Here is a 22,960-nt window from a genome sequence, read left to right as displayed (position 1 = left end):
CGCCGGCCGCCCTCCCGCCGCCCGGTGCCGCCTCCGGCCCCGATGGCGGGGGACCCGCTGTGCCCACCGGCTTCCCTTCCCTTCCCTTCCCTTCCCTTCCCTTCCCTTCCCTTCCCTTCCCTTCCCTTCCCTTTTCCCTTCCCTTTTCCCTTCCCTTCTCCCTTCCCTTCTCCCTTCCCTTCTCCCTTCCCTTCTCCCTTCCCCCCGACAGGGCTGTGCACGGAAATGCACCGCCGGAACGGGGAGCTGAAGTCCTGTTTGTACAGCTCCAGAGACAGAAAAACAACCCGGCGAAGTTCTTTGCTGTTACCTCCCGTGCAACACGTTGCTATGTTTCTGTTTGAGCTCCAAGACATTCACTCTCGTTCTCCTGCAAATTTAAACACGGTTTCTTTTGGCCTGGGATAACAACACCACCACAATAAAAGGACAGAGAGAAACAGTTCTCAGACACAGGATGCATTATCCTAATCCCTGGATTAATAATTTGTAGATCTGAGATAAGGAAAGATCTTTCCTCACATATTTTTACTTGAATTAAAGGAAGGCTAACCTAAGGGCGAAAAATTAGTTCACTCCAGTAGACAGCATACTCCACAGTTCCTGGACAGGGAGTTTAATACCAACCCTTCCTGTACTCCGCATGGACCAGAAGGAGCTTCTCCTCTAGTGTGACACAGAGATACTGATTTTTCATGTCTTTCTCCTTTCCCTTCTTCCCATTTCATGCAGAGGTATGAAAAGCTATGGATTGGACAAAGCTCCAGCTGAGCACCAGGCAGGGTGCAACATAGAGAAGCCAACAAAGTGTTGGGGTGGTGCCTCTTACAGGAATTTCTACCCCAAAGCAGCTTAGCAAGGATGCCTGCATCACCTTCACTCAGTCCACTGCAGCTGGCCTTGGGGATACCCCAGCACACCCAGCACACTACAGGCACTGCCAGGGTGTTCCCAGGGCCGTTCCCAAAGGCCAAGGCTCTCCTCTGGGAGCAGGAGCATCCTCAAACTGAGCAAGGGGCCAAACAGCCACCACTGGGATGTGCACAGATGAAGCAGGAAACAGGGTAAGGAAAAGATGGGTTCTGCTGTCCCAGACCTGTGGCCTGCCCACTGCCTTTTTCCTTATACTGTACAGATTATAGACCCCCAGCTGCTTTTATGTTGATATCTCTTGTTACATGATTTTGTCATGTTTTATCTCCCCAGAAAACCACGCATCTTAAAACTTCTACCAGCTATTCCTGAGTAACTTCTCTGGTCAGCAAGACTAAAAATACAAACAAATGAAAAATACCTCTGTCAACCTTTGGATTAATGCCAGTGGGGTACTGGTAATAAATCAATTTGCTCTGTGTTCAGCAGCTGTGCTGGTGTAACTGCTGATGATCACTTTTACCAAATGACTAGTGCTTCTCCAGCGCCTAAACTTGGTAAAACATGTTTATCCTGTACCAGACACATTCTACATAGACTTAAGTGATGTTTTCTAATGCTACTTCAAGACTACGTTTTGCCCCAAGCAACATTCCTGGCATGGCTGCAGAGGATCTGTCTGCAGATCTCCTGTACTGACCCAGAGCTGCCTGCACGATGCACAGGCCACAGTGTGAGGTACCACGGTAGTCGAACATGAGTTCCCACAAAAATTAAAGCAATCACTCAGAACTTCCCTGGATGTTTAGAAGCATTTTTGAGCTGTGGCACTAGGAAGAGGAACCATACAAAGGAAAAAAATGTTCTGGGTATGGATGGTGTTACTAAATGCGACAGACCAATCTCCAGCATCTGGGGAAACAGAACGTGGCACTGGCTTCCATGCTGAGCACAGACTGAGAGCTGCTGCTTTTGTGGGCAGGGAATGCTGGACAGATGATATATAAGTGGAACGTACCACACTCCCTGCGAGTGACTGTTGTGCTCTGGTAGAATCATCCATTCTCTCCTCCTCAGCATGGCTGTCTTCCTGTTTTTCCACCTGGGGTTGCTGTGATCCATAAAATTCATTGAAACATTTCCAAGTGTCATAAAAGCTTTCACAACTGAAAAAAAAATAACATTAGAGAATGTTCTCACAAAATTCCTGGGGAAGTCAATCTTGTTTCAATTCCTCCAATCTTTATTTAAATTTGTTCTCACGGGATCATTAACACAACACTTCTCTAGAACACAGAGTTTCAGAAAGAGTCTAATTAACCTCAAGTGTATTATTCACCTTTCCCCTTTGTATTCTTCATGGTAAAAAAAGAAACATAAATAAAAAGTGTAACTGCCACCCCAGATGACAGCCCAGGGCAGCTTTACCCCATAAATATTCCTATTGAAGGCCACACAAAGATGGCCCATGCTTGGCTGGCTTCAAGGCACCAGTAACAGTGGGTACAATGCACATTCTTATCTGGCACATGAATCACACACTCAGCACAAATGCTGAACAACACTAAATGATTTTTCAGGAATGCTGCTGAGGGGTTTTATTTTCCATCCCCTGAGTTTTTTGGAATGATCAGCTGGGAGTTGTTCAAATGAATCCCATGAAAAGTGGTGCTCAACCAAGGAACCACAATCACCTGTGCAAATGTATATCACTGAGGTGTCCAGCTCTGTTACGAACGCCCCAATCCTGCTGAGACTCTCACAGCATCAGCCTTTGCTATACAAAAAATCCCACCTGGCAAAAACCATCCTGGGGATCCATGAAAAGAAGAAGGGAAAGAACTAGTAGGCCTCCAGACTGACTTATAGAAGGGTGAGGGCAATCCATACTAGTTATAGAATCATAGAACCATCAAGGCTGGAAGAAACCTTTGAGATCATCAAATCCAATCATCAAAGACCAACCTGCCAGCAGGAAGGCAAGCACACCTTCACAGCGTGTTTCTTCATTTGTTTTTTAGGTCGTTCAGTGCTATAAGGAAGTTGCTATGCTTTAATTCCACGTCTCTGTGTTTCACAATATTTCCCCTTAGGTATACCTTTCACCTCTGCTGGTAACACAGATTACAAACATGTACATCTAAATTACTTTGAGAACTTTATTTTTATCAACAACATTTTATGGTTTTATTATGAAAACATTACCCACATCGATTCTTATTGCTAGCAAAGCACTTTGAAAATTTCACACCTGAGCTGATGACACACAGCCAACAGAAGAAACATGCTCATTTATGTCTGATTCGGCATTCTGAAGCCTAATAATGACTTATTTTTAAAACTACTGCAGAAAGTGCATGAGGAACGTTCAGAAAAATCTGGTTATCTTTTAGCTATCAGTAGAACAAAGTAAGAAAGGCTAGAAATTATTTTTCCCCCCACCACGAAAGACTTTTGAGACTTCTGGAGGTTTCATTTCCTTTTTGGTCACACATGCTGTTATTTTCACACAAAAGGCAACAATTGTTCCAAGAAAAAAGTCTCTCTGAGATGTTTACTACAAGTTCACACAAAACGCACCCTCGGTCTCAGATGGAAAAAAAGATTCAGTATCTACTGACTTTACTTGCTCCAGTTCACACCAAGTTTTCACATTCAAGAGTAAAGCTGTGTTGTTTCCACTGCAGCTCGTGCCACTGGACCCAGTCACAGGAACAAGCTGGGAGTTCGGGATTGTGACCTAATGAGAGTAGACCAAGTATCGGAGTCTGTAAGTTTTTACAGTACCCAACACCAGCATGTTGGGTAATGTTAATACTGACGGAAGACATTGAAACAAAACCTATTTCCAAGGCAAACGTCGATAAGAGACGTCCAGCAGCCAGAGCACACCCAGCCCCGCACCTGCGTGAGCCCCTTCTAGCGGAGAGGGCGGGCAGGAGCCTTTACACCCTGCCGTGTATCTTCACGGAAAGTTTAAAATAAGCCCGGGGTAAGAGGAAGAGAAAGACTCGGATGTCCCAAAAGGCGATGCCGTTGGCTGCGGGCGCCCCCGGCAGGCGTGGGCCGGGGGAAGGCGGCCCCGGGGCAGCCTCACCCCGCCCGCCGGCCCCGCTCGCAGCAGCCGCCGCCCCACGGCCCCGCCGCGCCCGGAAACGGCAGCACGGGCGCGGGGCTGCGGCTTCCCCGCAGACATGAGCGGGCTGGGGGCCGCCGCGCGGCCGGGCTGGCAGCGGGACAGCGGCGGTGAGGGCGCGGGGCAGGCGGGGAAGGCGGGGCGGCGGCGGCAGCAGCAGCAGCAGCAGCACCGGCGGCCCCGCAGGTGGCGGGGGGATGGAGAGACGGGACGGGACGGGACGGGGCGGGGCGGGAGCGGAGGGAGCGGCGCTGCCCCCGCCTCGCCCCTCGCGGCGCTGCGGGGTCCCGGCTGCCCTGGTGCGGCGACCCCCAACCCGCAGCCCCTGTCTCTCCCTCGCAGGGCTCTCTGTCCTTGACGAGGAGCCGCTCGCCGCCGCACCTGTGGATTTCCTGCAGGAGCTGCCCAGCTGCCAGTCGGCGCGGAGGCGCCGCGGGGGCACCCAGGAGCGCCGGCCGGCCCTGCTGGGCACTGCCGGCAGCCGCGGGGCCGCGGCCCGGGAGCTGCAGCAGGAGAGAGCCGAGCTGCCTGAGCGCCCCGCCAGAGAGCTACCGCTGAGCATCGCGGAGAAGAGGAAATTAAGGTTAATCTGCACGCTTTTCTTCCTTGTTTGTTTTTTTGGGTTGGTTTTTTTTGGTTTGTTTTTTTTTTTTCCAATGACTTTTTCCTAAACACAGCCCAGGTGCGCTGGAAGGCTGAAGCAGAACTGGGTTTGGCTGTATCTGTTTCACCCTGTGGCATATGATTCTGACAAGAAAGTGCCCAAGTGCACTTGGCTGGCACAAGGGAGTCTCTGACTGGGGGCAGAAGTAGGTTGAATTGGAAGAAATTAGTTAAAACTGGGAATTACCTGCAGCAAACAAACGCGTTTCTCCCTGTTTTCCGTTTTGGGTTTTTTCCCTCAGGGTTTTGTGCTTGCAAGGGTCACTGTGAGTTATCTGCATGAGCACCCCCCCGCTGCTATGCGAGTGCTGCTGCTCTTACACAATCCAGTGCCCTCTCCCTGCTGTGGCTCAGTACAGTTGATAGGAAGCTTCCCAGGACCTTTGCTTCTTTTTATGTTCTCCCCCTGCCCCATTCCTTTTTAAATGACTCTTTCCTGTGTGCTGTTCCTGCCCCGCTGCTGGTAACCCCCCGGAGGGAGGGATTGTAAAGACGTTGCTTTGCTCCGCCTGAATTTCTGTGCTTGTTGTCTCATGTCTCACTGCTGGGCTGAAAGCTGCTTTGAGAACAGAGGATACAGGATGTGGTTTTATACTGTCAGAGAACAGCTGTACCTTTAAATCAGGTACATTGTAGTTCTAGTTATGAACTAGGAGAGAGGTGGAAGTACAATTAATGTCTGGTACTCCACAGAGAACAAGAGTTACTCTATTGCAAGAGCAATGGGAAACAACCTGACCCTGGAGTTTAACCCTGTAGCCTGTATACAAGAAACAGTAGAAGACCTAGGTCACAGTAAAGGAAAGGGCTCGATACCTTGAATTTTTATTTGAAGTTGTGTATCTGAAGTTCAGTTCTTCAAGAAAAAGGAACTGGAGGGAGGCATGGAGTTGCAATGTCCCAGGCTTGTTTACACATGTTAGCACGGAGAGATTCTGGTGGGGCTTCTTGGCACTTCTACAGATCGGTGATCTGCATTTGTGCAGCAGCTGCCAACACAAAGTGCTTGGCATAAACGTCATGAGAGCTGAACACTCAACTTCTGTAACTCAGAAGAATATGCAGCCCACGCTTCTATTTAAAATGCAAACCGAACACGGCCCAGACAGTTCTGCAGAGTTTAAAACACTGCAAACTGCACTCTGCAGTTTCCACAGAATACAATCTCTTGAGAGGAGCTGTATTTGCTCTTAAAGCTGAGGTCATCTGCTGCCTGTTTGATAGGTTTAATTTGGCTTCCTGCCAAAATGCAATTTTACCTTCCGCTGAGAAGGATGAGAAAACAGGCAACACAGAGCACGCATGGCAGTGCATCACTTGGACACATGGGTAGGGTTGAGCACAAAGTCTTTTAAAACTGTAACCTTGGTACCCCAGCACCGTGTCCTCATGGGTGCTTACTTAACTGCTGCCCTTCTTTGGTGGTGTCAGACGCTGGAACAGAATTCACTGCATACCAGTCCATTTTCAAACTATGTTTCTTGTGTTGTCTAGTTTTAAGGTTTCTTAAAAGAAACAACAAGAAGCAAACTCTGAGCCACTCAGAATTCTCCTTGACACTGTTGCTGATCAGGCAGCAATTTTTAAAATGCAAACGTATTCATGTAGTATGAAAATCGGTAAGTGAGAAGTAGTTAAAAATTACGGACAGTGGCACATTCTCAGTGTTTGTTTGCAGCTTGTTATTAGAACAGTGCATCCCTAGAGGTGGTGGCAAAAAATACTTTCTCAAATTCATTGAATTGGCACTTTCCAACAAATTTTTCAAAAAACTATTGTTATCAATTGGATTTTTTTTCTCCAAGAGAAGTGAATGTTTTTCATGAGAGAACTTGCCCTATTTGAATTAAGTTGTTGATGCCATTACCAGTAGGACCAGATGGGGAAAGCTTGTGTGTGTTACTGTAGCTATCCCCCTGAAGGCTGCAGGCAGGCTCCGTCCTGCCAAGCCCTGTTACATGGAGTGAGAAATTATTTCTTGTGCTCAGTAACTGTATTTCTGGATTCTTAGGGGCTCTCAGCAGGCTGATACAGAACATTTATCTAGATGGAAGAAGTGGAGAAGAACTAGCAGTAAATCATGGCAAAAAGCACTCAGTGAAGTCAAGGGCTTGTCATCTTACCTGGTGCTTTGGCAACGTGATATTCACAGCATAGAAGGTATTTCTTGTCTGCTGTCCATTTCTCCTCTGTAACGCTGCTTCTGTTAGTGGCAGTTTTACCTGTGTGAGCATAGTTTCACATATAACTACATGTGCTTAAGAAGTTACTTTCTTCCTTTATTGCTGAATGTAAAATCCATTATATGGTAGAAGGAAATATATTGGAAAAAATTATTAAGATGTCCAACTTGCATTTCAGTTATATTGGTAAAAGGCTGTAGTACTTAAAACTAGCTTTAACAATGTTTCTTCAGTTCAGTGTAACTGAAATTATAATCTGCTCTCTCTGTATTTTCAATGGTTTTATCATCTTAATTATTGGCACATGTTTCTTTTATTCCCAGGGAAATTTGGTACTGGCATCCAGTCCTACTTCTCCTTCCTGCGTTTTCTGGTCCTGCTGAACTTTATAATTTTTATCCTCATGTTCAGTTTTGTTACTCTTCCCTTCATCGTTTCTAAATATGGAATATTCAACAGTACCATTGCTTACATTTCTCCAAAGAACATAGGTAAACATCTTCTCTATGTACAGCTGTTTTAGCATTCCCCCTTTCCACCAACTTCTTTACCACCTCCCAGAAAAAAGGAATGCCTTTTTATAAGAATGTGACATGTTTGAATTAATGTGATCTTGCAGTTCAGTGGGCATTACCATTTGAGTGACTTTTCATGCCTTTCTTTTGACAGAGGATAACTGCACAGTTTATGAACCTAGTGGTAATAAGGGACTTGTTTACTTCTATACTTACCTCAAAGATTTGTTCAGTGGCACTGTAAGTAATTAGATTTTTTTTTTTTAATTTAGTTTCTGTGTCTCACATAGCATTTAAAATGTAAAAAAAATTTACTTGTGGAATGAAGCTTTGATAATTTCGAGAAATGGTAAGGCATATGCATCACTGGGGTACGTTATCTCTGAAAAGGGCAGTTTTCAAACTGACTTTTACTGAACAACCACAAGGCCTGGCTGGCCACGTGCTGCAGCCTGTGCCTCTCCTCCCCAGCTGCTACCCCTTATTATTCTGGAGCACACTGTCTATTGTGCTCTCTGTGTAGGGTCCCAGTGTCTGTGTCCTCGAGCTCTTTGACTGGAGAGGAAAGGGATTTTAGGCACACAGTGCCTGCATTACAGTTTGGTAGAGGCAATGGCACTATTTAGACTGTTATAGCTTGCTGGGAGCCCTAATTTTAGATTTGCAAAATGATTGCTTAATGCCAGGTTGGATTTAATGGGGCAGTTGTTGCTGCTGTTACAAATTCTATTTCAACTTCATTTCCACAGGGATTCCTTGAAGTGACAAGTTTGTTTTATGGCTATTACACAATAGATGTGGTATGGATCAGTATCATGAGGTACAACTTGCCACTTGCATACCTGCTGGCTACATTTGCCTACCTCACCTTAAGTTTCCTCTGGATACTGAAGAGGTAAAGATGTTACCTGTTGCACAGTTTACATTTTATTCCTGCTTGAAGGGAACGTACTGTGTTCTAGAGCTGTTTTATGTGGAAAGGGGGAATCTTTTGCCTGCGCATACAGTGCCACAGTAGCCGTTGTTGTGCTTGTGATAAAGAAAACAATTTGAAGTATCAGTTTTTCATATGTATGCATACCTATAAGTAAAAGCCCCTCAACTCTACTGAATTTGTTGGAGGATTTTCTTTTGGGGTTTTTGGTTGAGTTTTATTTGTGCCATCTCAGTTTCCTTTGCTGAGTCTGGGGGAGGTGAGAAGGTGTGACTGTGGTGAAGTGCAGGTGGGAATAACCTGTATCAGTCAGGGTCAGCTGCTGCAGAATCTCACACTGAAGGTGTACCAGAGACTCCCTGGTACAAAGCAAAGGTGGCAGTTTGCTCACAGAGGAGGTTGTTTAGTCATTGATCAGCCAGGTTGCTTGTGTGTGTTTTTTTCTGTGCATAAAATACATCTTTTCATTATTTTTTCTCTAGGTCCGTGAAAGGCTTTATGCAGAACTTAGTGCACGATGCAGATCCATTTCAGAGTTACTGTAACAAAGTCTTTGCAGGCTGGGACTTCTGCATTACAGATCCAAATGCAGCCTGGCTGAAACATCGCAGCTTGCAGTATGAGCTCCAGGTGAATAACTTCCATTTTTTGGTGATTGTGGTTTCGTACAGCTTAGATGGCTAAACAAAGAGAGGTCTGTAGTTCTGCAGATAAGGGAATAAGGTTAAGGAGGATTGAAGTAGCTTGTTTTGGGGGTGCAGCCCACATCCTCTTGCATGCTTTTTAGGTAGCTGGAGTCGTGGTGTAACGTGAGAAGGATGGCACAGTTGTTGTCGACCCTTCCCCCATCCACTGGGGACCAACGCCAGCCTGTTAGCTGCTTGTCTTATCTGCCTTTTCCTCACACTCCAGTCCTGCTTCCTGTGTTAGTTTCTGCATAGTCCAACAGGAAAAGCTGTCCCAGCTGGGGGCAAATCCTTGCAGGGATCAGTTTGAGTGTTCTGGGTTTTAAGTGTGCAGTAGGCAGTAGTTTGGGGAGAAATAAAATTCAGATGGTGCTCTTTGTACTGTTTGAGAGCACTGTTGCAGTAAGAAAATACTGAAAGATTTTCACTAGGTGTCTTTGGCACACATGCACATACAGAATGCTGATGGAGCTCTAGATTTCCCAAATCATAAAGCTCTGAAAAGGGTCTGAAAGGCCCTTTTGGTAAAACAAGGACCTTCTTTTTGCTCTCTGTACATTGGAAGCAGAGATTTGTGTAGTGAAACAATTACCTTTGAGAAGATGCTTCCATTTCAAACCACAAAGTGGTAATTACAGATTTCATCAATTACAGTGAGTTGCTTTCTGCTCTAGTGACGTTCACAGCCATCCTTTTTCATCATAGAATCAGAACCTCCTTCACTTACCACACTTTTGCCTCCAGAATGCACATCTTAGAACAAAAAATTGCCCCTTAATATTACTGTTTGATGGACATAAATCCTCAGAAAATACCCTCATATGGCTGTTATGTGGGTTTACCCAGATTAAATTGCCTTCACAGGAGAATACTGTATTTTCATGTCAGTTAAGGTGAAATACACCAAGTTTACATGACAAGCTGCTCGAGACTATCTCTGTGCCTTCCCCCAGTTCTCCTTCACAAAGGAGAGGAGAAGGAATTTTGAGCCATATGGTGAGGGCTGGTTACTTACCTGCAGAAATTATGAGATGAGTGAGCTGGTTTGCCCATTTCAGAGTTGAGTGTCAAGCTGAGATCAGTCTCTCTCAACAAACAGGCAAACTCAAGGAAATGTGTTACTGATACACATAAGATAAGAGGGTTGTGGGACACCTGCGGGCTACAGAGCCCCCAGCTTGAGGAGGCTGAGCACAGAAGGGCTTCCATTCCTGCATGGACCTGTTTTGTCAAAGAAAAGGCAAAACAGTTCTGTGTGCTTGGGCAGGCACTGGAGTGACTCTTCCTAGAACAGGCTACAGATTTGCACATCTCAAGGGTAGAAGACATGGTGTTAAGTGTTGTATGCTGCACCAAAAATCTGCATCTCTTTCTTTTCTTTGTAGACGGACTTGCAGGAAGAAAAACTGAAGCAAAAAATAGCTGAGAGGACAACGAAAGAAAAGCTACGCATCTACTCTCTGAGAATATTTATAAATATAATTGTCATTGCCATTTTATCAGGATGCTTTTACTCTATTTATAGAGTAACTGTCTTCTCTCAAGAAAACTCCAATGTGAGTATCAGAAATGACACTAGGACAGATTCAGTCAAGGCTGGTGATTACAGCAAGAGGAACTATTGTGAAAGAGTCAAGTATCTTAATATAGCACCTTTCATGCAGGGATCTGGAAACACTTTCTACAGACTTAAAACTTCTTTTAGTAGATGAGAGCAGGAAAGATCAAGGACCACGTGCTAAAAAACCTCCCCAGTAATGTCTCCTGTTGCTGCAGAGGCTTCGGTGTTGAGTGCCTTGGAGCTGACAAGAAGAGCAGCCCTCACTACTCTTCCCTTGTAACTGTGCTCACCTCTGTGATCTGCTGGGTCTGGGCAGGGAACTGGCTGGGGGAACTGACCTGGTTAAACTAAACTTCATCATGAGCAGTTTCACATGGTCTGGTTCACTGTCAGCTGCAAAAATGCACTGCAGGGGAAGGCAGAGTAGAGATTATGATCTGTCCTGTGGCTTGAGTTACCACTGTGTGGGGAAACCGGAAGGCTTTGAACACAGAGCAGTTTTCAGAAGCAAAGGTTCTTGCATCACTAGCGGAAAGAATCACTTTGGGTGCGTTTCACCTCCGGCAGGACAAGATGGAAAGAGTGGTTCAGAAGCAGAACAAAGCAGACAAGCTTCTAGTCGTGACAGCTTCACAAAAGTAATTGACTTCTCTGTAGGACCCCAGGGTTTGATTAGTCTGATAGAAATGGGGACCACAATTTTTCTCTCCCCTGTGTAAGTTGCTGATGTGATGGACTTAGCTGTTCACAAGGAAAGTTGTGCTCATGGTGGACCTAACTCTGAACTTCTGTAAACTGCCAGGATTGCACAGACAGAAGCAGGAAGTGGGGGCTGAATGAGTTTGTGTCAGAGGTATTGTTTGAGGGCAGAGAAGAGGACAGCACAGGACAGCACAACACTGAGCAACTTGAAGAACAGCTTCACTTACTGTGAGGTTTATGTAGAAGGGTTGATACCTTGACCTTGTCTTAATGAGCAGTTAGAGTTGCTTGTCAGGATGGTAGGAAAGTCAGGGGAGCTGCTTGGCACCAGTGAGAATAAATTGAAAAGTGTCTGCACTTGGAATAGTGGCAAAACCTGGTAGCTTTCGTGCTGGTTAGCAAGAGTCAGACAGAAACCTTGGTGAGTTGAACCTCTTTAAACAGAAGCTTTGAGGAAGCACAGAAATACTCGTAACTGGAGGTGGAAGGAGTTCCTGGTGAAGGGAGCAGGAGAAAGCAAAGGTGTGTAGTGGCAAACTGCAGAGATAGCAGTGATCAGGCTTGTATAAAGAACAGAGATTTGTTTTCCATGAAACTTGCTTGTCTAGAGGTATTCAGAATCAGCTCTGGGTTTGCCATTCATGTTCCATGTGGTGTTGGTTTTTATTGTCTGGTGCAAATGTAGGTGGAGGATGAAGACAGAGTAAAAGATGCTACCTGAATCCTGGACAAGGGAGACGTGTGTGGCTGGAGGCAGCACGGTCAGGAAGGTGTGTTTCTCTAAGCATTATGTTTCTCTCATCTCTTCTTGTGCAGGACACTGACAATGAGAACTCCTTGGCTAATCTCTTAGTGCAGTATTTGCCTTCCATGGTGATCACACTGGCCAACTTCATTAGTCCTCTGATCTTCTCATTTCTGATCAGGTTTGAAGACTATACACCAGCCTTTGAAATCAGGCTGACGCTCATGAGGTAAAGATGTTTTTATTGTGGCCTTGGATGTTTCAACAACTTGCTCTTGGTAGGCTATATGTATTGTAAACATTGTAACATCAAGAAGCAGAGAAGTCGGCACTGGAAACCAGGAAGGCATTGTTTGGCATATGTTTAGTTGGGAACTTTAAATCTGGGAACAATCTGTTTTGATGACAGTGCAGTGCAATCATCTCAGTGTCCAAGCTTTTCTCCCGGTCCCATTTAGCTGTGTGATCTGGACATCTTCAAGCTGAATAAATAGTCAGTAGGGAACTTGTGGCTGCAGAGCTGTGGATTCACCGCTTTGCATGCAGCGGTTCCCTGAATGAGCAAATGTATGTGTACAGCAGTGGCTGAAGTACAGCTTTGCTCAAGGCAAGGCAGAAGTTAAAAGTTTTGGGGTAAAAGATACTTCAGTGTAACAGCTGGTGTTTGGCAGCTTAAGGCAGTAAGATCTAGGTTGATCTGCAGGTCCATGCTTTGTATTTCTGATTTGGCCTCAGAAGGCCTGAAGCTACATGAACAGAAATGCTGCACACAGAACTGTACCTGAGAATTGCAACCCATTGCAGCATCAAGATCTTCAACTGAAATGACTGATGTAGGAACAGTGCTGAGAAAAGAAACAAGGGACTGTAGCCTAAAGCTGGGAAGGTGAAAAGCAATTTTAACTTACTACTAAGGAAAGAAATGTGTTTATTATCTAGCTGGCTGCTCTCTTAAAACTCTGCATGACCCTTTTGTGTTTTAAGGCTTCCTTGGACTCCTGTGCAAGGTGAGCTAAGTGTTAACATGGCTATTTTTTGGCACGTTTGGAATTAGGTTTTGCCTTTCTTCCAGGTGTGTCTTCGTGCGGTTGGCCAATATTGGCGTTCTCTTGTTCTCACTGTGGAGTCAGATCTCCAACTGTAGCACTGACAAGTGTAAGCCCTGTGGATACAATTACAAACTCTATCCTGTAAGCAGATTTATCTTGGTCTTTAATCATCTGAGCTTGTGAACAGAGATTTGTTTTCCATGAGAGTTGCTTGTCTAGAGGTGTTCAGTATCAGCCCTGGTGTTGCCATTCATGTTATACTTGGTGTTGATTCCCACTGCTCAGTGCAAACCAGTACAGTTGTTACACATATATTCTTTGTTTTTCTAAAGCTCTGATTAGAATTAGTCCAGTGGCAGATGATGGCTTAGCACAGGTTTCTGTCCACCATGAGGATTGTCTGAGCTAGCTGTGTTTTGGAGACGTTGTGCTACTGCCTTTTGCTGCAATAAGGCAAATGGTTTTTCCTTAAAAACCAACCAACAAACAAACAAAAACCCCCAACCAACAAAAGCAAACAAAACACACACAACCCCCACACCTCACAAAAAAAAAAACCCAAACCCAAAATCAAAACAAAAAAAAAAGTGAAAAGCTTGGCACGGGAACTTTGAAACACTTGAATGTTTTAGACATTGGAGTTAATACCATTTGAACTTCATGATGTTAACTGAGACGTTTGTTGCTTTAGTGATAGAAGTTTTTTCAGCTTGTTTATTTAGACTGCTAATCTTGTTTATGCTGACTTGTTTTTATAGTGCTGGGAATCTGATGTTGGGCAAGAAATGTACAAACTGATGATATTTGATTTTGCTGTAATTCTTGCTGTGCCCTTGTTTGTGGACTTCCCCAGAAAGTAGGTATCTCTGCTTTTTGAGCATATTTTTACAAATTATGTATGAAACACATTTTCTTTTTTCTGCTTTAAATTCCCCGTATTTCTAACCAGATTACTAGTTTTAAAATAAATTATAAACTTATTTCTGGTGGTTTGAGTACCTGTTTGCTATTCAGATGGCTGCATAGTTTTTGATATTTGAGAGCTTTTTTATTCAGACATTTTCTGTTATGTTGTTTAACGCTTAAATGCTAAATTCTGTATGTTCCAAATGTGTTAGAATGAATCTAAACTGTACAGCTTCAGTTTAGGACTAACAATATTCTTTGGTTTCAGGTTGTTAGTTACTCATTGCTCTTGCAAGCTAATTCAGTGGTTTGGACAGCAGGAATTTGGAATTTCTGACAATGTCCTGGAAATCATTTATGGGCAGACTATTTGCTGGATTGGAACCTTCTTTTCACCACTTCTCCCTGCAATAGCAACTATCAAATACTTCATCATCTTTTACGTTAAAAAGGTAATGAAGGTGTGTGGTTGATGAAGGACTGAGTACATCTCTGTGGTTTTTGTAATGCAGGCATATAGATATACAGGTGATCTAAAACCAACAAAAAACCCTAAAACCACCTGTGGATGCAGTGGATGGAATGAGCCAATGGTATTCCATTTTCAGTAAGGTTTTGTGCTTTTAACAGAAGGTAGAATTTTGCTTTGAAATCAAGCAAAACCACATTTCAATTACTACTTCTCAAATTATTTGTCTTTTTATCAAAGAAAAGCTTTTTATGTAACAAAGCTAGTTTATAACACTTTCCTGCAGTAATCTATTTATTAGCAACACAGCTTACAACTTGGAGAAAATTTTGCGAAACTGCTAAAAATTTGGGAGCAAAATGGAAAATCCAAGCTGTGTTGGATGTTCATGTGATTTCTGCCTATCAGAAGTTTTGCTCAGTGACCACAGAGCTCCTTCTGTGCATCCAATTCTTGCTGATACTTTAAGTCTTTCAAGAGGGGATGTATCCAGTGAAGATGTGGCAGAACAAAGCCAATGGCAGTGCCATGGGTCATACACCAAATGGCTGTGTCAGCTGACTGTGCAAGTGTGTGAGGTCCTCTGGATCAAATTCTTACACAAACTAGGAGACATTGACTTATAGCAGAATGTGAGGCATTCTTGTCTTAGCCCTTCTCAGCCCATGCACGTCAGAGGAGGTGGTTGTGGGGTAGCTGGTGGTGTGTTTGAGGATGGAAAATTCAGTTGCTGGGGGAAGTATGCTTGGATGTTTATCTGTATAGATGTACTGGTAACACTCTTACCTTCCCTCTTCAGGTCATTTTGATACACACACGTAAACCTGAAGCTAGGTCTCTCAGGGCATCAAATTCCAACTTTTTCTTCCTGGCGGTGCTGTTGATTGGGCTCATCTTGGCTTTTGTGCCTTTGGCAGTCAGCATAGCACAGTAAGTGGCAATTTAAGTTCTGTGACGTTGGCACTCGTTCTAAAGTTGTCAGTTCTGTAAAAGACACACAACTTTAGAATGATTAATGGAATAAAATATATAGCGTGTAATACATAAAATTATAACTTAGTTCATATAAACAAAAATTACAGTTTTAAAGACATGGGACACTTTTACTGCATTGCTGAAATGGTGCTGGGCTTGTGCTGGATTATTTTATCTTTACATTTTGGTGAAACATCTTTCTGTTCTGCTTCTTTGACAGTATCCCCTCTTCCAAGGCATGTGGGCCATTCAGGAATTTTAACACTTCATGGGAAGTTGTTCCAGACACAATACTTGAGTTTCCAACATTTATCCAGCAGATCCTTTTTGGCATGGCATCAGAAGCCTTTGCAGTGCCTTTTTTTATGGTCATTTGGTGAGTACTGTGGAGACTTGATTCACTTATGCAGCTTCATTTCCTTGCTTACTGAACTCGTACCAAGCATCTATTAGACCAGATTTTTCATTTGCAGTCAAAAGCATCAAAACCCATATGAATCCTCAGCCCTTATGTCTTGGCCCATGTGTTCACACTCATCAGCTTTGTTCCATCTCCTCTTGTACGTCCCATACTCAGCAGTGTCCTTCTCAAAAATTTTAACTGTGAACCCTCTGCAAGTTAGTACTGTAAGCCTTGTGATCACAATTCCTACGTTTAAATGGAGTTTTTTGCATTTAAGTTCAACTAAACTGTTTGCAAATTTTGGAGCCTTATTACCTGATGCTTTCTAAAACTTCTGTGCTTGAAAAACCACATGGTTTGTTTTGGACTCCACCCAGCCCTTTCTTCCGTAGCACATGTTTATGTCTTCCCCTGAACTGAACTTGTTATTACGTACATAGGAAATCTCAAGTCCTTCCTTTTTGTTTGTTGTTTACAGCATCATTATGTTCTATGTTATTGCCTTGGCTCGAGCACACAAACGAGTGGTTGAACAGCTGAGAGAACAACTGGTTTTGGTAAGATCTGACCCAGCACTTTACTGACACAACAAAGAGAACTTTAGGGATGCAGAAATAAGGCATGCACAGGAGTATTGGTTTTCATAGTCTCCTGCATATTTAGTATTTGCAACGGGCAGTGAAGAATGTTTTACAAATAACCCAGGAAAAATAACCAAAGCATTGTGGTATTTCTCAGTGGAGTTGATTTTCTTGGGTACCAGCTGCAACTGCAACAAGGTCTGGTTATATCAGGCAACACACATACAAGAGATATGCCCCCAAGAAGCTGTGTCCCTGTTTTTTCATCTTTTGCCTTGCTTAAATCCACTCATCTGCATGGTTTTTTCTGCCAAAGAAGAACCTGAATCTCGTGTTTCCTGTCCCCTCGACCATCTTGCACAACCTCCCCTTCTCTTTCCTTCTCTGCCCCCACAAACAGGCACCCAACTCCCTACCCTTTCCTCCAGGCCTATGTTTTGACTGCATCTTTTCTGGTCTTGTTCTTGAGTGCAGGCCCAGCACTGCCTGAGCAGGTACTAAAAGTGGAACAAGTCACCACTAACCAGCCCTGTGGAGAAGGGTGCCAGTGCACAAGTGCTGCTTTGTGGCCATCAAAAGCCACTGCCAGGTTTGGCAGCATTCGTGTGCTGTGATCTGACAAACTGCTCGAGTCAGAACTCAGCCTCACTAGTGAGACTTCTCACTTTCTTATGAAATAGCCCATTTCTTGGTGTGTGCTTCTTTTAGATAATGGCATTTAACAACCTGTGTGCAGATAAACACTAGTGGGCGGAGGTTTTTGAGGAGTGAGGAATTTAGAAATGAAAGCCTTCCTGCTTTTTGAAGAGTTCACAAACCAGCTGGGAGTTCTGAAAATCCTTGTGTGGTTTTTATTTTTGTTTCTTCACTGTTGTTCGACTTCTTGGTAGCATGGTTTTAAATTTTGAGGTGTGTGAGATGTTTTTACTAGGCTCAGTGCAGAGCTGTTAATGTGTGACCTGAGGTGAGATAAATGAAGTCAAGACTATTGTTAACTTGAAATTGTTCAGGCAGTTGAGAGTGTGCTGGGGGGAGTACAGTACCTATTTCTAATAAAGAAATGGGCTGTTGTAGATGATTTGTGTTAACACTGTTCACGTGGAGCACATTTGTTATTCTGTCTTTCCAGGAGAGTCGTGACAAGATGTTCCTAATCAGAAAGATAGCAGAAGCTCAGAGGTAGCCTTGAAAACCACACAAGCCAAAAGAACTTGACTTCCTGAAACTCCCAGAGACACAAGATAACGGCAGAAGCATTTGCAGCTTCTAAAAACTGAGTGACTGACCAGCACCCTGGCACCCTGCTCTGTGTAATGGGTGCTTGTAGTCTGAGTCTTTGTTGGTTAAGCTAGTGGGGCTTAAGGTTTCCAAATCTTGGAAATTCAGCTAATTTATACTGTGTTAGGGCTGCTCAAAAAAGGATACTTTAACACTGATACGGCTTCAGGGTTGTTGGGATTTGTTAAGTCCCTATTTTTTCAGGGAGTTTGGGTAAAATATGATCAGAACTGAAACTCTGTTGTACTGTTTTTACAAATTATGCTATAAGAATCACAAGAGAGGGGAAAGGTATGGTTTTACATGTTTTCAATGCCTTTTATTTGCTTTGGTTTTAAAAAAAGAAATATGTATGGAAGTATTTTGAAATAGTGCATAGGAAAAGAAAATACAGCATGGGTTTGAAATCAGTTTTCTAAATATTTTTAGAGGTAAAGGTTTGCTATTTATTCTGCTCTGAAGCAGCAGGAGCAGTTGAACACTGGATAACTGGTCACAAAATTGTTGAGAGCAAACGAGCTGATAAAAGAGCTCTGAATAAACACTCGGGGCAGGAAGAAACCCACAGCAGGGCAGGCACAGCACTGCTGGGGCACCACTCTTGCTGCTGTGGAGGGCCCTTTTTTATTTTTAGTGTTTTAAGGCATTATTATTTGTGTTTTATTCTTGTACAAACACCTTCACTACTGTTCTCTGTGTTCTAAAATGTGAATATTTGAGAGTTAAATTATTGGTTGGCAATACTGTTTGTCAGTACCGCTTAATTTCACATTTCCTCTCTCTTAGCTGAACTGCTGGGACCGTGTGTCTCGGAGAACCATGTGTCCCTGTAGGCTATCAACCCATTCCTTTATTTAAAGATCGTAGTTAAGGATTTTCTGTACAGAACTGCGTTTATTGCTTGAAATCTGCATTAGTCCGCTCTTAGTTAATGTGAGACACTATCCTTTTTATATAGTCCTTTGGAGTGTTTTCTGCCCTTATTTTAAGGGAATGCACGTTCAATAAACGCAGTATTTTTTACGGTACCGCCTGCTGTTGCTGTGTCGCTGCGGGGCCCGGCCCAGCCCCGCCTCCGCCGCCCTCAGCGCTCCCGCCGCACTTCCCGCCCTGCCCTCGTTCCCATGGCAACCGGGGGACGCCGGCTTTGATTGACAGCTGCGCTGTCCAGTGCGGCGGCGAAGCGGGGCCAATCGGAATCGTGGTGGGGCGGGAGGGTGGCGCGCGGTGATGACGTCATTGCGGCGCGCAGGGGGCCTGTTCTCAGGGCTATGGCGGCGGCCGTGGCTCCGGGTTTGCGGTGCTCGCTGTTGCGGCGCCGGCCCCTCCGCTGCGGGCCGGGTACGGGCTCGGCTTCGCTCCCTGCCCGCCCCCCAGGCCCCCGTGCCGCCACCCGGGACCGCCTCAGGCCGTCCGGCTCCCCGGGTGGCAGCGCCCGCCGGCCCGTCCCGGACGAGGACCGGGCGGCGGCGGAGCTCGCGTCACCTTTGTTTCTCCGACAGGTCTGCGGCCTCTGCCCGCCGGAGGGGCTTCCCTCAGGCTGTGCAGCACGCGGGTGGCGCAGGAGGGCATCAACAAGCCCGTCATAGACCGCATCATCCGCGTGGACCATGCGGGGGAGTACGGGGCGAACCGCATCTATGCGGGGCAGATGGCCGTGCTGGGCAGGTCTAGCGTGGGGCCCGTCATCCAGGTGGGCCTGGAGCCCGGCCTGTGCTTCTGCTCCGTTTGCATTGGATTAACGGCGGCCGGATGACAGGGAACGATCGTAGCCTTCATGGCAACATTGCTGTCCATTTTTGTTCTAAGCACTTCCGAACGTGTGGGTTTATAAACAGTGGTGGGAGTGCTTGGTAAGGAAGTTACGGATGCTGCAGTTACTGGAGTGTTGTCCTATTTTGCAAATCCTCATCTGCCCGTTTTATAACGATCTGCATCTGCCCTTCTGCAGCCTTTCTTCTCTGTGATGTTGCAGTGTTACAGTATTGCCTCAGCTATCACAGCATATGTGGCCTGAGCTGGTTTGGTTTTTATTAGTTTTATTGGAAATGTTTATCTCTTGGGGTTATATGCTTCACTGTGACCTGGCTCTTTTGCAGCAAATGTGGAATCAAGAAAAAGACCACCTGAAAAAGTTCAATGAGCTCATGGTTGCATACAGAGTTCGACCTACTGTTCTATTGCCTTTCTGGAATGTAGCAGGGTTTGTTTTAGGTGAGTCTGTACAACAACTATTGTTGTTGTTTTGTGAAGTCTTCAATTGTGTTAAATTATTTGTATTGCTTCAGATTTCATTGTATTCATGTGTCTGGTACCCCAATCCCAGGGGCTGGAAGTGCTTTGCTTGGAAGGAAGGGTGCAATGGCTTGCACAGTGGCTGTGGAAGAGAGTATATCAGAGCACTACAACAACCAGATCCGAACTCTAATAGAAGAGGATCCAGAAAAGTACAAAGAACTATTGCAGGTATTTAACCATGACTGAAAAGTAGTTTAACAAATTGATTGAATTATCTGATGTGATTTTGTCTTTTAAAAATAATATGCATGTAGAATTTACTGTAGATCTTTTTGTTCTGTCACTTAGAATGCTGAAGTCAACAGAAACTAATAAAATAGAAGGATGCTTTTTTCCTTCAGCAAATTGATCAAGCACCAGAATTAAAACATATGTTGGGTTATGTTCAGTATGCTTTCAGTAATGCAGTGTTTCCTTTTTGAGTGGGAGAATTATGCTTTGAGTTTGATTAATTTTAATTGAGAGGAAGGGTCTAGAGGGGAAACAAAAGGAGGAAATATGATTGCATAGTAGCTGTATTGCCCTCCTCTGAAGGCATTCAAGTACCTTCACGTGCCCCTTAAGCTGTGGGGCCCAGAGCTATACACAGTGCTCAGGGTGAGCTCAAGGTGACACCCTCTGCAGCCCCTCTGCCCACGCTGTGTTTGATGCACCCCGGGGGGGTTTGCCTCCACTGCTGCCAGCCAGCACCCTGTTCATGTTCTAGTCCTGGATGCTGCTCAGAGTGTGTAGGGAGCTGATGTTTGTCAGCTCTGTGAGAAAATAAATTCCCAAGCGTTTTAGGTATCAAACTGGGACACACTCCTGTAGGGTGTTTGTGGGAGATGGAACTGTGTCCACAGGCAGCACATGGAACTGGTTCATTTCCAGCCTTGCTGGCTGCCAGTGTGTTGGGCTGTGCATGGTGTAACGTGTAGCAAAGTCTGATCATTCCAATGTGTCCTACTGCTACAGAAATTGTGTCTGAAGTAACCAGGGTTGTGCTGAGGTGCACCAGGGAAATACCACCCCTGAAGATAATGATACAGTGAAATAGCTGGAGATGACACAAAACAAAGAGGAAAATCCAGGCAGGGAGTTTATTCACAGTGCCAATATGAGGAGAACTAGTGAGGAGACCAAAAGCAGTGTGAAGCTGTTGGGCAGGGACAGTGCCCAGCTGCCCAGAGAAGTTTTTGAGAGACCCTGGCTTGCCATGGTACACACAATGGACAACAGCATCTAGTTGTGTGTACTGGCTGCCTCGATTTTTCTGCAAAATAGACTCAGTAATGGCTGTTTTTCAAGGTAATAAAGCAATTCCGGGACGATGAGCAGGAGCACCACGACATTGGGCTCAAGCACGATGCAGAAGCTGTGAGTAGAATGTTGACTCATTGGTGCTGTCAGTGAGGATGTAGATGTGCTGCTCTTGCCTTCCTTACCTAGAGACTGGGATGTGGTTCTTTGAGAAGCACAAAATAAGGCTCTTGATACTCTTCCCCAAAGGAAAGTCCTGCATGTTATAACTTTCATTGCTCTAGATCAGAACTGAATCTGTTAGAATTCGTGTCAAGTGTTAAAGTGTTTTGATTTTTTTCCTAAGAGATATCCTCTGCAAATTTTTAGATTTTCTTTTGATTTCAGTTCAGATGAAATATTTTTGAAGATAAGGCTAATAGGTGCTATCCATACAGCTGGGAACTGGAGGCATCATCTTACTAGGAAGTGTGAAATACTGAACTAAATTCTGTGCTCACTTGGAAACTCTGTGGGGAATGTGTAACTTCTGGTTTTTCTCTTGACTTACACTTGTGGAGAAATGGAAATATTCTGCAAAGTTGATAAATCTTAATTTTGTTTTCTCTATGATAGATTAGACTGCAAATACAGGTGGGGTTTTCTTGGGGAGTGTGTGTTTTTACTTTGATTTTTTTTTTTTAATAGTGATTACTATTCCTTATCACAATCTAGTTCAAGCAAAGCACTTCAGTAGATGTGTTTAATCTTTTATTCTTTTTACAGACACCAGCTTATTCTGTTTTGAAGACAGCCATACAACTTGGATGCAAAGCTGCAATATTTTTATCAGAACGAATTTAGTTATATTTTGCATTATAGTTGTGGCAATAAACTGTGACACAAAAGTGTATGGAAATTGTGGAAGACTCAGCTATTTTATTCAGCCTTTTAAATTTTTCTGCACTAAGCACTTGATTCAGCCATCCTTTGTCACATTGAGTACCCATTTAAAAAGTATCTAGATTAAAGTCAGTTGAGCTAAATGTGAATAAAGGTGGCAGAATTGAGTCTGTGTGAACTAAACCTCCCTATTCAGAGACTGTTCACAAGGTGGCAGCAAAATATGTACATGATTTATATATACAATATTTGTGTATGGATGCACACACATAAAAATGATAAATACATTCTCTGTTGCCTTCAAATTTATATGTACTTGAAATAAGCTGGAGCACATCAGCTCATTTTGAAATGGTTAATACTGACAAAGAAGAATATTTGTTCTGTTTTCAGGGTAAGTGAAGTAATAGCAAGTATTTATTTTCAGTCCATCTTAATAAAAATTGGTATTATAAGACCAGTTTTACTTAAGGACTTCTTTCTGTTTTGGGATGGGTTTTTTTCAGGCACAGTTCTGAATTCTTTAAATAGAATTTTACTGACTGTGTTGTTCTTTGTTACACTGGGGATTTTTTGTTGTTTTTTTGGTATTTGCTTGGGTTTGTTTGGTTTGCATTTTTTTTACCTGAGTGTGTGTGTAAGGAATTGATCCCAGCCATAAAGCAGGTGGAGAGAGCCATTTTGAGCACTGTGGAGTTGCATTCAATATTCTGTTAGAGCTTTCAAGCTTATCTTACTTTGCTTCAGACAGCATTTAATACAGGTACCTCTGAGCCTGCCTTTTTTAGTAGCTCTGTTAGTGTTTGTGGGTACTGATTGGTGTGTGATTTGATGTGAAAGGCTTCTTAAAGAGGATTATTTACCCTTTATTTTTTTTGGTGA

General features: G+C 44.1%; 2 protein-coding genes across 2 annotated transcripts; both read left to right on the top strand.

The window, feature by feature from the left end:
- Window positions 1-4,014: 4,014 nt before the first annotated feature.
- On the top strand, window positions 4,015-18,687 carry TMC7 (transmembrane channel like 7). The gene is made up of 16 exons (XM_039560565.1): window positions 4,015-4,119; window positions 4,352-4,592; window positions 6,684-6,832; window positions 7,179-7,346; window positions 7,525-7,610; window positions 8,120-8,265; window positions 8,787-8,934; window positions 10,376-10,546; window positions 12,070-12,227; window positions 13,071-13,188; window positions 13,806-13,903; window positions 14,222-14,405; window positions 15,222-15,352; window positions 15,618-15,773; window positions 16,279-16,357; window positions 17,511-18,687. Exons 1-16 carry the CDS (start codon window positions 4,068-4,070, stop codon window positions 17,562-17,564), a joined length of 2,139 nt encoding a protein of 712 aa, XP_039416499.1. The 5' UTR covers window positions 4,015-4,067; the 3' UTR covers window positions 17,565-18,687.
- A 219-nt stretch (window positions 18,688-18,906) lies between these two features.
- COQ7 (coenzyme Q7, hydroxylase) lies at window positions 18,907-22,538 on the top strand. Its single transcript, XM_039560599.1, has 6 exons — window positions 18,907-19,000; window positions 19,162-19,352; window positions 19,759-19,873; window positions 19,986-20,125; window positions 21,245-21,313; window positions 21,962-22,538. Exons 1-6 carry the CDS (start codon window positions 18,931-18,933, stop codon window positions 22,037-22,039), a joined length of 663 nt encoding a protein of 220 aa, XP_039416533.1. The 5' UTR covers window positions 18,907-18,930; the 3' UTR covers window positions 22,040-22,538.
- The last annotated feature ends 422 nt before the right edge of the window (window positions 22,539-22,960 follow it).

Source organism: Corvus cornix, chromosome 14 (assembly GCF_000738735.6).
Source record: "Corvus cornix cornix isolate S_Up_H32 chromosome 14, ASM73873v5, whole genome shotgun sequence".
Classification (NCBI taxonomy): domain Eukaryota; kingdom Metazoa; phylum Chordata; class Aves; order Passeriformes; family Corvidae; genus Corvus; species Corvus cornix.
The sequence above is the reverse complement of the archived record's forward strand: the minus strand, read 5'-3'. Positions and strand labels throughout refer to the sequence as shown.